The 13,462-nt window shown below is 32.8% G+C and overlaps 2 protein-coding genes and 1 long non-coding RNA gene across 3 annotated transcripts; 2 read left to right on the plus strand and 1 right to left on the minus strand.

Annotated features, from left to right (window-relative positions):
• Nucleotides 1–5,993: 5,993 nt before the first annotated feature.
• On the plus strand, nucleotides 5,994–7,093 carry LOC127744251 (uncharacterized). Its single transcript, XR_008005294.1, has 3 exons — nucleotides 5,994–6,362; nucleotides 6,488–6,562; nucleotides 6,678–7,093. It is a non-coding gene; the product is annotated as an uncharacterized LOC127744251 (long non-coding RNA).
• A 5-nt stretch (nucleotides 7,094–7,098) lies between these two features.
• Nucleotides 7,099–11,027, plus strand: LOC127744250 (uncharacterized; the record flags this gene model as incomplete). Its single annotated transcript, XM_052256530.1, is given in 7 exon segments — nucleotides 7,099–7,483; nucleotides 7,883–8,001; nucleotides 8,375–9,262; nucleotides 9,680–9,998; nucleotides 10,369–10,534; nucleotides 10,629–10,734; nucleotides 10,833–11,027. Coding segments are annotated over 7 exon segments (1,989 nt in total). The 5' UTR covers nucleotides 7,099–7,210.
• Nucleotides 11,028–11,382: 355 nt separating this feature from the next.
• On the minus strand, nucleotides 11,383–12,387 carry LOC127744255 (uncharacterized). Its single transcript, XM_052256535.1, has one exon. It carries the CDS (start codon nucleotides 12,267–12,269, stop codon nucleotides 11,568–11,570), a length of 702 nt encoding a protein of 233 aa, XP_052112495.1. The 5' UTR covers nucleotides 12,270–12,387; the 3' UTR covers nucleotides 11,383–11,567.
• Between the last annotated feature and the right edge of the window lie 1,075 nt (nucleotides 12,388–13,462).

A 13,462-nucleotide genomic window follows, 5' to 3' on the forward strand; every position in this document is an offset into this window, starting at 1 on the left:
CTATGCATCTGTCGTCGTCGTCGCGTCTCTGGTTGTCCCTGCCGTTGTTGTCGTCGCATCCCTGTCTTTGTTGTCATCGTCGGCGTGCTTGGTCTCCGGTCTTCCTCTTCTCTGTCCGTTGTGCATTAGGTATGTGTTTTTTTTAAGTTATTCAGTGTTTTAGTAATTCAGTATTTAGTTAGAATTAATTGATTAATGATGTTGATTATCTAATTCTGTTGATTATATTTGGTTGATTATAACTTGTTAATTCCTGCTAGATTGTACAATTTTTTGTTTTATAGTGTAATATATTGTTGTTGCTGTTGTATATTATTTCTAGTAGATTATTGTTGTATATTATTCCTGGTAGATTATTTCTGGTTGATTACGATGGCTTCATCAAATTAAGATACTATTGTAATAGTACTACAAATTTTATGTTTATTTTTGTATTAGTTATTTTTAGAATTTGATATTTAATGCTTATTAAAATGTTAGTGAATATATGTATTTTAAATTTTAATTTTAAGTTTTTGACCTTTTTTATTTTTTATTTATGTGGGACTGGATTAAACGATTCAACCAGTGATCTATTGCTTCAACCAATGACCCAGTGATCTAGTAGCTGGTTCTGGCAACTATGCTTTGAGGAAGGAGAGGAGCTTGCTGTCGTGCAAAGTTGGGTTTGTTTCATATTGCGAGAAAGAGAAAGAGAAAGGGGTAGGTCGGTAGGAGTAGTAGGGTTGGGGAGGACAAAGATAAGGATAATTTGGAATTTTATTAAAAAGTCAACAAAAGATTAAGATTTATATATATTTTATATTGAACTCATCTTTTATGAATATAACATTAATTTTTTTATTTGATAGATTTTTTTTATCGATGTCTATGAAATTTATGGGTACAAATAATTATTTTTTTTAAAAAAATCACGTGTATTTACTCTAATTTTTCTAATTAGTTACTTATAGTTCGTAATCGCATAGAGACACAAAAAAAAAAAGTAACTGGTTGCTTGCCCTAGATCCAAGAGTAAAATTAGGGTTGCTTTTATTTTTTTATATATAAGTTGTCCATGGTAACTCCAAAGTAACAGATTAAGGACTAATTTGTTGTGAATTTTAACTATATTTAAAGGTCTGTCGCTGTTTAATAAGTTGTTGTGTGCACAAATCAGAATTCTAGGGGTGAACGTAGATCGGATCGGATATGATCAAAATCTCGATCCGATTCGCACTAAAATCATCGGATCCAATATCCACAGTTTTAAGATTAGATTTGATCTGATCCGATCCTCATATTTGTAGATCGGATCGAATATCAGATATATGTACAAAATACAATTTTTTTAAAAACTTATTTTCATTAAAAAAATATTAATAACATTCTTTTTTTCTACTCATTTAAATATGTTTACTCTTAAAATAATATTAAATATACTTTTCTTAAATAATAAAATTAAAATAATACAACATATATGATAATTATTAGTTGAAATAAAATATAAAAAAAATATTTACTTATTTATTTATTTATTTTTGTGAATCCGTGAATATGCGGATACCTACATAAAATTTGTAATCCGATCTTATAAGTGTGCGGATCGGATCCAATTCGATCCGATAGCCTTGCAGATCGGATCCATATCCGTAATTTTTTAATCGATTTTAAATAAATAACACGGATATGCGGATCGAATCCGATCCATGAACCCCTAATTTAGCGTGAGGATTATTAACAAAATTATGTATTTATAGTTTGTTATTTTTTTGTGGTATTAAAATGGAGTATATTTTGCTATTTTTAGTAAATATATATTGCTATTGGGTTTCAAGGCCCAATGGAATGGAGTTACAGTACGTATGGCCATAAAAATAGTTTCTCTGGAATACAAAAAAGAAAAAATGGTTGCTCTTTAACCTCAAATGGGTCAACGTGTATCATCCTTTCTATGCTTCAATAAGTACAGTACAACTTGTACCCCAAAAAAAAGTACAGTACAACAAAGATATGGCCCAATTTTATTTTTTCATCTGAATTAAATATTTAAACCTAGATGCAAATAAACTTAGTTTGTAGAGTAATTCGTTCACTTATTTGTTTAAACAAATATCGAAAATTAAATATAATCATACCTTACATATACAAAATTTATTGGTTACCAACAAATTTTTGAACTGAATTTGTATTGTACGGTTGAGTCTTGAGTGTGTGTAAAATGTAAACTTTTACTAAATACCAATCCAAGGTGAATTTCCAAAATTTGCACATCAAGATCCAAAATGAGTAGTATTTATTGGAAACAACAACAAAGTCTAGATCCAAGCTGTCAACAAAATGTCTTAGATACAGAAAACCTCTCCTACATGATTATTTTAGGGTGGCTTGCATTGAATTCATTGCAAGTGAAGTATAGTTGGCGGTGGAATGTGACCCGGGACATGCAATCCTCTTTCAATTTCAACAATATTTTAAGTACTATATATTAATTATTCATGAAAGGAAATTAAAATAGGCCTAGCTAGCAAGTAAAGCAACACTAATTGCTTATTAGTAGAAGGAAAACGACTCTTTGGCATCTCTTAACAATGTTTTTGTGTTCGGTTGTTCCTGTTCCCAATCACAATCACAATATATTGTTAAATCTCATCTTCAATAAAGGGTTTCTCTGGCTCCAACCAAATTTTCATTTCATTTTAATTTCAAGGGAAAAAAGGATAAAGAAAAAGTGGGAGTTATGTTCAATTTTGGAGATGAAAGTACCATGTACCCTACATCATTAAGGTGCAAACTGTTTTGTGGGGTTTAAGGTTGATTGGAGTTTTGCTGAAAAGAAGCTCCAGTAGATAAGAATTAAGATTAATAATTCATACAAAGGAACTGAAAGCTACCAAACATAACATCTTCCAGCTACCTTTTACGTACTATATAGATATTTATCCTCATGCAACTGTTTCTTTCTTTGATTGATATATAAAAGATATTATTGAATTTTGTGCGGCTTAATCAAATCAAATATCTAGCACATTTTTATTTTTATTTGTAGTCACTATTTTTCTTTTACCCTTTTTGCTTACATATGAAAACAAAATAACTCTCCCTATCAAATTCATGAAAGGGTAACAAGCATTTTTCCCATCCATCCACCTGAATGGAACGTTGACTCTCCAGCAAAAATAACCGAAAATAATTAAGAGAGTGCCATCTACTTCATGTAGACAATAAGAACTAGGAAAATCATAAATTGCTTATCTATATTTGTTATATTACTTTGATTTGATAAGGAGAGGTTAGAGACATAGGAACATGACCCTCCGTGGCTTTAGGACTTTGCATGCAATGTGTTGGGAAATTTGTCACCTAAGATATAGGCAATCATCAACAAGTGGCTAAAAGGTAGGGTTTGAATACCCTCAGACAAGGGGCCCTATATAGTTTTGCTGGAAATAAATCATAGTTATTCTAATAATGTACAAATATATTATCCTAACTTCTAAAAGATTCAATTTTTGCTGCATCATCATTGCAAATATCTAAGTCCTTTCATAATTTTTTTAAAACAGAAAACCAAAATACAAAAGAAGCCGATTGTTAGAACTTAGAATAATGCTTTTATTTATTTATGTATTAATATTCCAATGAAGGCTGAATGCACAAGATATATATATAAAGTGATAAAGTGGAGAAAGCTTATGCTGTATATGTTGTATATAAAGCAAGCTGATGATTAGGGTGAAGCCGCTTTAGGTAGACAAGTTAATAATTAGAATACCTTTATCCAAATAAAGAACTTTTCTTCTTTAACTAATTATAATAATAACTAGAATCTATATATGTATACGAATGGATTTTAATATCTTAGATGAACAAAGTAACGACGAATATAAAATGAGGTATGCGTCCACCCAAGTCTCTGTGTTGGGGACAGCCTTTTGTGAACTTAATTATTACGGCATTACCTTTCTAATCTTCCATTGCATATAGTAATAGTATAATTAACCCTCTTAGTTTAAATTAATGGCCACATGCTACACTAATTTTGTAGTATGTGGAGGATGAACGAGGCACGGAATTTACAGATAAGTGTAACTTTCCCCATTGATGATGATTAATTTGCCTTACTTTTGGATTCTCTATATGCTCAAAATCATCAATAATGAAAAGAACTTTGTTGCGGATTCGGAGGATATAAGTAAAGATTATATTAAACAATGACCTCATGATTACAACAATTATCTAATCAAACTTGTGAATTAAAACTTTAAAGAATTGAATTTTGTTTTTTTTTTTACTTAGTTTTATATACATATCTCTGATTTGGATTTGAATTCTCTAAATTTTAAATTTTAAATTTTATTGTGATCTTTCATTATTTATTTTATAAGTAGAATTAAAAAAAATATGAAAGATATATAAAAAATCACATTTTATCATTTAAAGTAAAAGTTCAAAATTTAAAGGATCTGAATTCGTCTATTTTATTATAGAAATCGAATTTTATTCGAATCCTTTTAAGTTATGAAGTTTATATAAATAATTTTTTTATTATATTATTATTTTCTTTTTTTTTAAATTAAAAGTAAGACTCGAATTTACGACCTCTAAATAAGTATGAGAAAATTATAACATTTAAGTTATAGCTCGTTAGCTTCATTATATTATTGTTGATTTTATATTTTTGTTTTAAGTTCATTTATGATTTAAATAATATATTTACTTTTATAAATACAAAAGAAAAGATATGTTACCCTAACTCATCGTCTTATGTATCTTAATTTATAAATAAAGAATTTAAATTATTTGTTGATTTTAACATATCAAATATATTTAGATTTTTGGTTTTTTTAGGATTTAAGAATTTGAAATGAAAGTTCTCAATCGTGTATATATATATATAAAGTGAATTCTAATATATCTATATTTATGATGAATATAATAATTATACAAGTATTATTAAAATTAAAATTATATTTTTTAGATTTTGATAAAAAAATTAGCATTTTTTTTAAAAGCGTTGCTAAATAAATAATAAAAAAAATATTATTTTAGTTTTAACAAAAATTTGTTGAAATACTATAACTACTATAATAGCAACTAATACAAAATATTTTATGAAAAATGTTAAGAACTATTAAAATTTATTATTTTTAATTATTATTTAGTCATTAATTTAATTTTTTTAGTTTAGTAATTCAATAATATATTTTATATCATATTTTTAAATATTAATAATTAATTAATAACAAAAATAAATAAATTCTGATAATGCTCTAATATTCTTCGTATTTTATATTTTATATTGACATTCCATTAAGTAGAGTTAAATAAGTATATATATATATTTTTCTTTTTTTTTCTGTTAAATGAGTAAATGTAGCAGTCAACAATATTTATATCACAATACTTGATTAAATATATTAGTATAATTTTTTTTATAAAAAATTAAATTCATTTATATGAAATAGTTTGTGACGGTTAGTTGATTGACTACAATAAAGTTAATACTGTTTAAAAATTAGTTGATTCAGCTTTTCCTCTCATTAATTGGGCACTAAGACCATTTCTTCACAACTAATTTTCAACTCATTTTGTTTTATATTGAATTGAATATTTTAGTCCAAGTATTTTCCTCAATTCATACCTAACCTAACCCCCACACTAATATTTTGTCAATTTTGCCATGCCCACTGTCTTTGACGTGAGTAATAATTCAGTGCCAGAACCTTACTTTTTAGGGATATAAGAATTAAATACCACCAGTAATTAAATCCAACATATGGTAAGACTAAAATACAAACATATGACAGTATGATTAGTATCATTGACGAAATTTATGATGCATTATTTGAATATTTGACTGGGACCTATTTTTTTAATTGAAAAATTATTTATGTAAAAGGCACAACAAACTATATAAGTTTATATATAGTTTGATAGGAAGAAAAAACAAAAGGTAAGAAAAGAAAGAAGAAAAGAGAAAAAGCGTGAGGTTGGGAAGAATGCATAATCATAGACCGAAAATTCGAAACGACGGCGTTTAAGGCTTGCGTGAAAGGTGAAACTTCACGTTGGATTTAAGATTCGTAAACGTTGCCGTCAATTTGCCGGAATAAGAAAATCGAGATATCGCCACATGTCACACACTCACACAATGATGACTCCTTCGGAAAAACGTTAATGTGACGGCTCCGTTCTCCATCACCGCCGTTGACGTGTCCCCTTTTTCCCTTTCATTCCTTCGTTTCCTAAATCACCGTTTCTTCCCTCTCTCTCTCTCTCTCTCTCTCTCTCTGTCTGTGAATTTTGTTCATTTCACAGAACAGTTAGGTTTCTTTTGCTTTACTCACAAACCAAAAGCATAACTTCACTTCATTTCACTGGTAAAATCGTTCTTCACTCTCTCTCACACACAAACACATAGAGTTCTCAATTCTCGTAATTTTAATGCTGTCTTTTTTTGTTATTTTGCACTTATGCCTTTTAATTTTGTTTACTATTTTGGCAGGCTAAGGTGTAGTTTAGCTGTAACATTAATAATACATTCAGCTGGAAAAATTTGGTCCCCTTCATGTGCCTATTGGTACTCAACTGGCCACTGATTTTCCTTTTTTTTTACTCTGCTATGCAAATTTTAATGCACTTGAATATGGTGGTTTGTCATTGAATTGAAGTGAAGAGATCTTTTATTGTATCAGTTGCGTGCATTGTTGGAAAAAACTGAATTAGAGAGATGGCTATTGCTGGTGTGCATAGTGTGGCTGTGATTGACTCTACACTTCTTAGGGAGTCTCATTCTCAGTTATCAGGTAGGCGAGGGGATGGAGGAGGGAGGGGAGGTGCCCGTTCATCTTCCCTCTTGCAAATGTGGCGAGAAATCGAGGATGAACACATGGCGGGTCAAGTTCAGGGGAGGTCTGGGGAGTTGTTAATTAGGCAGAGGAGTGATGGATTGATCTCGGACCTGTCGCAGGATGATGCCTCTCGGAGAGGAGAAGGTGAAGGGCATATGATAGAAGATGCAATTTCGGGTGAGAATGAATCAGAAACATGGTCACAGTCACAAAGTCAGAATGATTCTCGTGACGATGAACACGAGGGTTTAGGCAATTCTAATTGTNCTGGGGATCATCGTGCATCAAATGTTCCCAGAGGAAGTGGTGGTTCAAGGAGACAGTGGCTTGGGGAAACTGAGCAGGAGAGGGTGAGTATCATTAGGGAGTGGGTACAGATGAGTAGCCAGCAGAGAGTTGTGTCTTCTAGTGAAAACAGGGAAGATCAATCTTCGGAGATCGGTAACCAAATTGAACGTGTTCGGGATGGATTCGTTGTTAATCAGCATGAGGGCCAATCTGAGCATACACGGAGGGGAATCCGTAGATTGCGTGGCCGGCAGGTTCTGCTTGATATGCTCAAGAAGGCTGAGGTGGAAAGGCAAAGAGAAGTTCAGGAGTTGTTTGAACACCGGGCTGTATCCCGTTTCCCCCACCGCAATCGCATTCAGGTTGTCTCCCAAATGTTCTGTATCTTTTCTTTTCGCTTTCTTTTTTTTTAATATATATTTTTTATATTTACAGTATGCAGAATATGTGAATGAAGTGTGTGCATTGAATATTTGTTCTCGTGTGTGATTGGTAAAATACTTGATCTAGTTCCACCTTGAGCAAAAACACATTTTTTTTATGCATTATTTCTGGGGGAAGATGAAGTGAAATGGTTTAGTTGCAGAGATAGTCTATGCCTCTATGGAGTATTGTAGTGTGTATTATAGAACAGAAAATCTCGTAGAAATAATTTAGAAATTTTGGATTGAAGAACTAGAAGAATAATTGAAAGTCTAGGACGTGATTTGTATCTGAGCTTTGCTCTTGCAGTTTATGATTGTTTCTCAAATTGTTTTCAGGCATTGCTTAGAGGCAGGTTCTTGAGAAATGATAGATCAACTGATAATAACAGGTCCACTTCCATTGCGGAAAGTGAATTAGGTTTATTGAGGCAAAAACAGACTGTATCAGGTCTAAGGTATGCCAGTTCTTAATACCATTAAGTTGAGAAGAAACTTCAAATCCTATCACATGTAAATGCTTGTGTATTTCTTTCTTTCTCTCACTACTTGCTTAGTCGTGACTTCTTTTGCTTTCCCATTGTTATTTTTACAAATTGATGATTGATGAGTGATGACAACTGGTGCTAGAGAATCATTTAAAAATTATGTCATATTATGAAGTCTCCCCTCTTTTCTTTACCTGGTGGCTGAAATTCTTAATAATAACCTTTTCACTTTATTCTTCCTAAAACCAAAAGGAAATGTAACTGTTCTTTGTTGTTATTGGCCCATTTTTCATATATTACGTATATGCTTTGTGTTAATGACATTAACTTATCTTCTGAACAGGGAAGGATTCTTTTCCAGAAAGGACAATACTGGTTGCAGTCAAGCAACAAGCAACGTTTCCGATGCCTCATCTGACACTGATGGTGATGTTAATGCAATTGAACATGCTGGAGCCAGCAGTTCACAAACAGTCCCATCTGTACATGCTAAAAAGTCGGAGTCTAATAACGATGGAAGTGATGGAATTGGCATATCTGGCAGGGAAAACTGTTTTCAACAATCTACTTATGAGAATCTAGACTGTCAAGATTCTGGTGCTTATGCTAATGAAATTGATCAGGCATTGGCTTCAAGTGTTGAGGTTGAAGGCAGCGATAGCATTGGACAAAATGTTGTTATGGATACTGAAGATGCTTCTAGTGGCCTCACCCAACAAAGGTTGCAAATTGAAGGTAGAGATAGCAATATGCAGGTAAATGAGGTACATATTGAGCAATCTGAGCTGGGTGGTATAACCGATAATGAAAGCTACTTATCACATCACAGCAATAGTATAGAGGGCAATATTGCTGCTGATGTGGATTGGGATGTATCTGTTGCTCCAGAAGTAGAGCAACCAGAAGAGGCTATTTCTGAAAATGAAGGAAGTGACTGGCATCAAACTAGCATTGAATGGAGTAGCACTGAGGATGGTGTTGACAATAATCAACTCGGTGGCTCATCAAATGAACTACCTCCAAACACATTCGGAAATGAAGATGGAGAAAATTCTCGCCTACAGGAAGGGCCTGAAGTGTGGCAGGAGGACAGCGGCTTTCAAGAGGCTGTAGAAATTTGGTTGGGAGGACCTTCTGATCATGAAGCAGCTCCAGTTGGTAGAATTCATGGATTTTATTTTCCCGAAGATGACAATGTGTACAGTGTCGAACTCAGGGAACTGCTAAGTAGGTACGTAGAAATGACTGAAGAGTTTCAGCCTGTATTGTAAGGGTAATGGGTATGGATAAGTGTCTGGATACAAAATGATGCAAATATGATAGTAATATTAAACCTTAAGATTAAGATACGGGAATATATAATATCAAGTATAATATACAACTACACACAATTGAATATCGTCATGGTTAATAAGGGTAACAAATCTACTGTTTTTAATTGAAGTAGGCAAGATTGCAAAACGAATATATGATTAGAGAAAAATAATGAGAATAGGTATTTGCTAAAAATATAAATGCTGAAGTATTACATGAATAATAATCATACGGGATGATTATGATAATTTGATGTATTCGAGTATCTTGGGCTTTAGCGCTGTTTAAAATTGAAATACGTGATTCTCAACGAAGTTTTCTTTTCTGTTTGCAGGAGAAGTGTCTCAAACCTCCTTCGCAGCAGTTTTCGTGAAAGCCTTGATCAGTTGATACAATCATACGTTGAAAGGCAGAGTCATGCTAACGTTGAGTGGGAGCTGCAAGAAACAACCACCCCTTTCTCTCCCTCGGCAGCACAGGAGCTTGAGCAACAGAACAGGGATCCGATTGTTGGTACTCAGGATGCTGTTAATAGCTCACTTGGTCGTCAACCCTTGCCGCCGCCACCTCCGCCACCGCCGATATGGGATCACCGCCGCTCACGTCATGACAGATGGTCACCTCATGATATAAATAATCAACGCCTAGGAATGGTACGTTAATTTGTAGGACTGACAGCTTTTCCTTTAGCCTCCATAATCTTTGAGACTAAGTTGTCCACCCTTTCCATCTTATTATTGTGTATTATCATATGTAAATCTGTCTCACCAAGTAAGATTAACTACATATATTAGATAACGTTATATTCCATGTGAAAATTTTGGTATATCTAGATCAATGCATCTTGATACACATTTTATCTGGCACATCAATTTTATCTGTTAAACCTTTTGAATACAGTAAGAATAACACGGAGGGAGTAATATTCAATCATGAAATCGTATTTAGATTTTAATGAATCATTAAAATGTCATATATTTGTGTTATTATGGGAGTAATCTTTTCTGGTTCGAAATTTGCCAGGAATGGGATGTCATTAATGACTTGAGAGTTGACATGGTTAGGCTACAGCAAAGAATGAACAATATGCAGAGAATGCTGGAGACCTGCATGGATATGCAGCTTGAGTTGCAACGCTCAATAAGACAAGAGGTTTCTGCGGCCCTAAATCGCTCAACTGGTTCATCAGGTATACATTTTTTCAATCCCACATTTTGTCTTTCTACCTGTATCATTCATTAATTCATTAGCTTTAAGACCAAGTTGAATTGATTTAATCACAGGAACACGTGACCATGATTCACCAGATGATAAATCCAAATGGGAATGCGTGAGGAAAGGGGTTTGCTGCATTTGCTGCGAAAGCAATATTGATTCTCTCTTGTACAGGTAAACTATTCAGTATCATTTTGATACATCAGCAGCCAATTTTGCTCTCGAATTTAATCTCTTAACAAGCATTTTGTTTTTTGGTTTTTTCCTTGCAGATGTGGACATATGTGCACATGTTCTAACTGTGCTAATGATTTGCACCGAAGTGGAAGGAAGTGTCCAATGTGTCAAGCACCAGTTGTTGAAGTAATTCGTGCTTATTCCATACTATAGTTTAGACATTAAAAAGGGGTTACATATAGCCAAAATTACAGAATCTGCACAAGTTTTTATTTCCTGGAGATTTCCAGGTACCTTATTTTTAAGTTGATGTCCTTCTCCGTCCTTTTGCTTCTTGATGTGATTACCTGTATTTATGTCAACTTGTTAAGTGCAACAATGGAACAGTTGATGGCAATTTTTTGAGGGCCATGTTTCTGAAATAAATAAAGTAAATATCGGTTTTGATTTTGAGTGATTGGATTTCCTTCACTTGGTTTCAAATTTTATAATACTTATGATGTAAAGTTGCATTTGCCGTTGGTAGTGTGTAGAGCGTTTTGGTGTTCACAATTAGTAATTTTTTTACTATAGTAGTCGTGTTGTTGTTTAAACCTTTGTTACTAAATGCTTGAAAAAGGAACTTTAAAATGTTGTACACTCTCATGATAGTAAGCAGTTAGATTTTTACAATCTTAAAGCGGTGACACAGTTTCCAACATAAAAGGAAAGCATATTGTTCACATCTACTCCTAAAACATGCAAAAACAAAAGAAAATACACACAGTACACATACACTTGACTATACAACAAGTTCACACAGAGAAGAAAGCTTCAACTTATGGCCTATATCAGGCATCATGGGATATATAGTTGGTGACAGCTTTGGCCCCTTCAGCAATGGCATGTTTTCCAAGCTCCCCAGGCAGAACCAGCTTCACTGCCCCTTGAATCTCCCTTGATGACAATGTCATGTGCCCTGTGTATGTTTTTAGCTTGGAAGCCTCATCAGCTAGCCTTTCAAACATGTCACCCATCAAGTTATTCAGAACAGTCATGGCCTGTGAAGAAATTCCCATGTCAGGGTGTACCTGCTTCAACACCATGTACACATATCTCTTATATCCTTCTCCACTTGACCTCTTTCTTCTCTTCTTCTTCCCTTTACCATCATTCCTTTCATGGGTCTTAGCTTTCTTTTCATCATCCTCTTTAGATGATGGCTCTTTGGGTTCTTCTTTTTGAGAAACAGCTGTGGCAGTAGTGTCAATATTTTGTTCTTCTGTTTCAGCATTATGTTCTTGTTCTCCTTGGTCGTCTTGTTGAGTAGTGACAGTGGTGGTGCTTGCATCTTTGGGTTGAGGAGTCACTTCTTGAACTGGAATAATCCTCACATTTTCTTCTCCTACAACCTCGTCACTTGTCTGAATATCTTTGTTGTTCCCTCTTCTTGTTCGTTTGCTGCTGCTGCCCACAATCGAAACTTGAACACTTTCTTGGACAACTTTCCTGGTGGATTTGATCACCACCTTCTGACCACGCTTTGGACCCATTCTTCCCTTCCCTTTCAAGCTTCTTTGCAGATGTTCATAGATAAACTATGAAGGTTAATGGAGTATGTATTTTTTCACTTTTTGTTTTATCTTATATAACCAGCCAAACCTAAGATGGGTTTACTAAAAGTTGACGTGTGGGTGGCCACGTGTCAAGTGTTCATGAAGCATGTAGATACGTGGGGTTAAAAAGTTAATGGTAAGTTCTGGAGTGTGATTGGAGGATGTGCCACTGTTTATGGCCTCGTTGAAAGGTGTAGTGCTTCATTTTTCAGTTACCTTTTTTTGTTTTGGTCTTATCCCAAATTTATAAACTAGCATTGTACAGTGTTACAGCAAAGTGTATTTACTGTAGTATTTATCCTTGTGTAGAATTATCTGGAAGTCTTGAAGCAAGTAGCATGTTCATCCATCAATTTAGTTCAAACTTCAAACCAAAGCTGAAAACTATATGTGGGACATTTTCATTTGTTAATTTAATTTAACATTCTTTTTTGTAATTAAAAAATAGGTTATATCAACACGTGCTAGCCTGGTAAGATTAGAACAATTTGTAGATATGGTAAGATTACAGCAATTTGTAGATTTAGCTTCAAAATAACGAGTGTAGAGATTGTACTCTTATTTCTGCTTTTATGTTTTATAATTTTTTTTTTCATATGAATAAGTACTTACTTAAAAAACACATCAATAACTTTTATGATAATGATTTTTTGACAAAAAAATTTATAATCATAATTTTTAACAATGAATATAGTTTTTTTTTTTTTTTTAAAAAAACTGTATTGAAAACAAATCTATGAGACTACTAGATTATCAAATATTTTTTCCAGATAAAAGAAACGCTAGATTTTTTTTATTTCATTAATAAAGCCAAACACAAAATCAGAATTAAAACTAAAAATTAATTAGATTTGACAACAAATAAAACAGCAACCAAATTAATAATTATAAGTAGATATTACATCAACTCTGTCTAATGTCTTGAGTATTGAGCAGTGCCACTATTTGACATCGTTCTGGTGTAAATTCAATAGGTTTCATCCAGTAACAATCAATCTTATAAAAAACATGCCCCAAAAAATCTTACAAAAAAAAAAGTAAACATAGAAATTAAAATGGATAAATATTTTATTATTTAATTAATTTCACATTAAATAACTTATATTTCATATTAAATGTGTTATTAACTT

Source organism: Arachis duranensis, unplaced genomic scaffold (assembly GCF_000817695.3).
Source record: "Arachis duranensis cultivar V14167 unplaced genomic scaffold, aradu.V14167.gnm2.J7QH unplaced_Scaffold_232527, whole genome shotgun sequence".
Taxonomy (NCBI): domain Eukaryota; kingdom Viridiplantae; phylum Streptophyta; class Magnoliopsida; order Fabales; family Fabaceae; genus Arachis; species Arachis duranensis.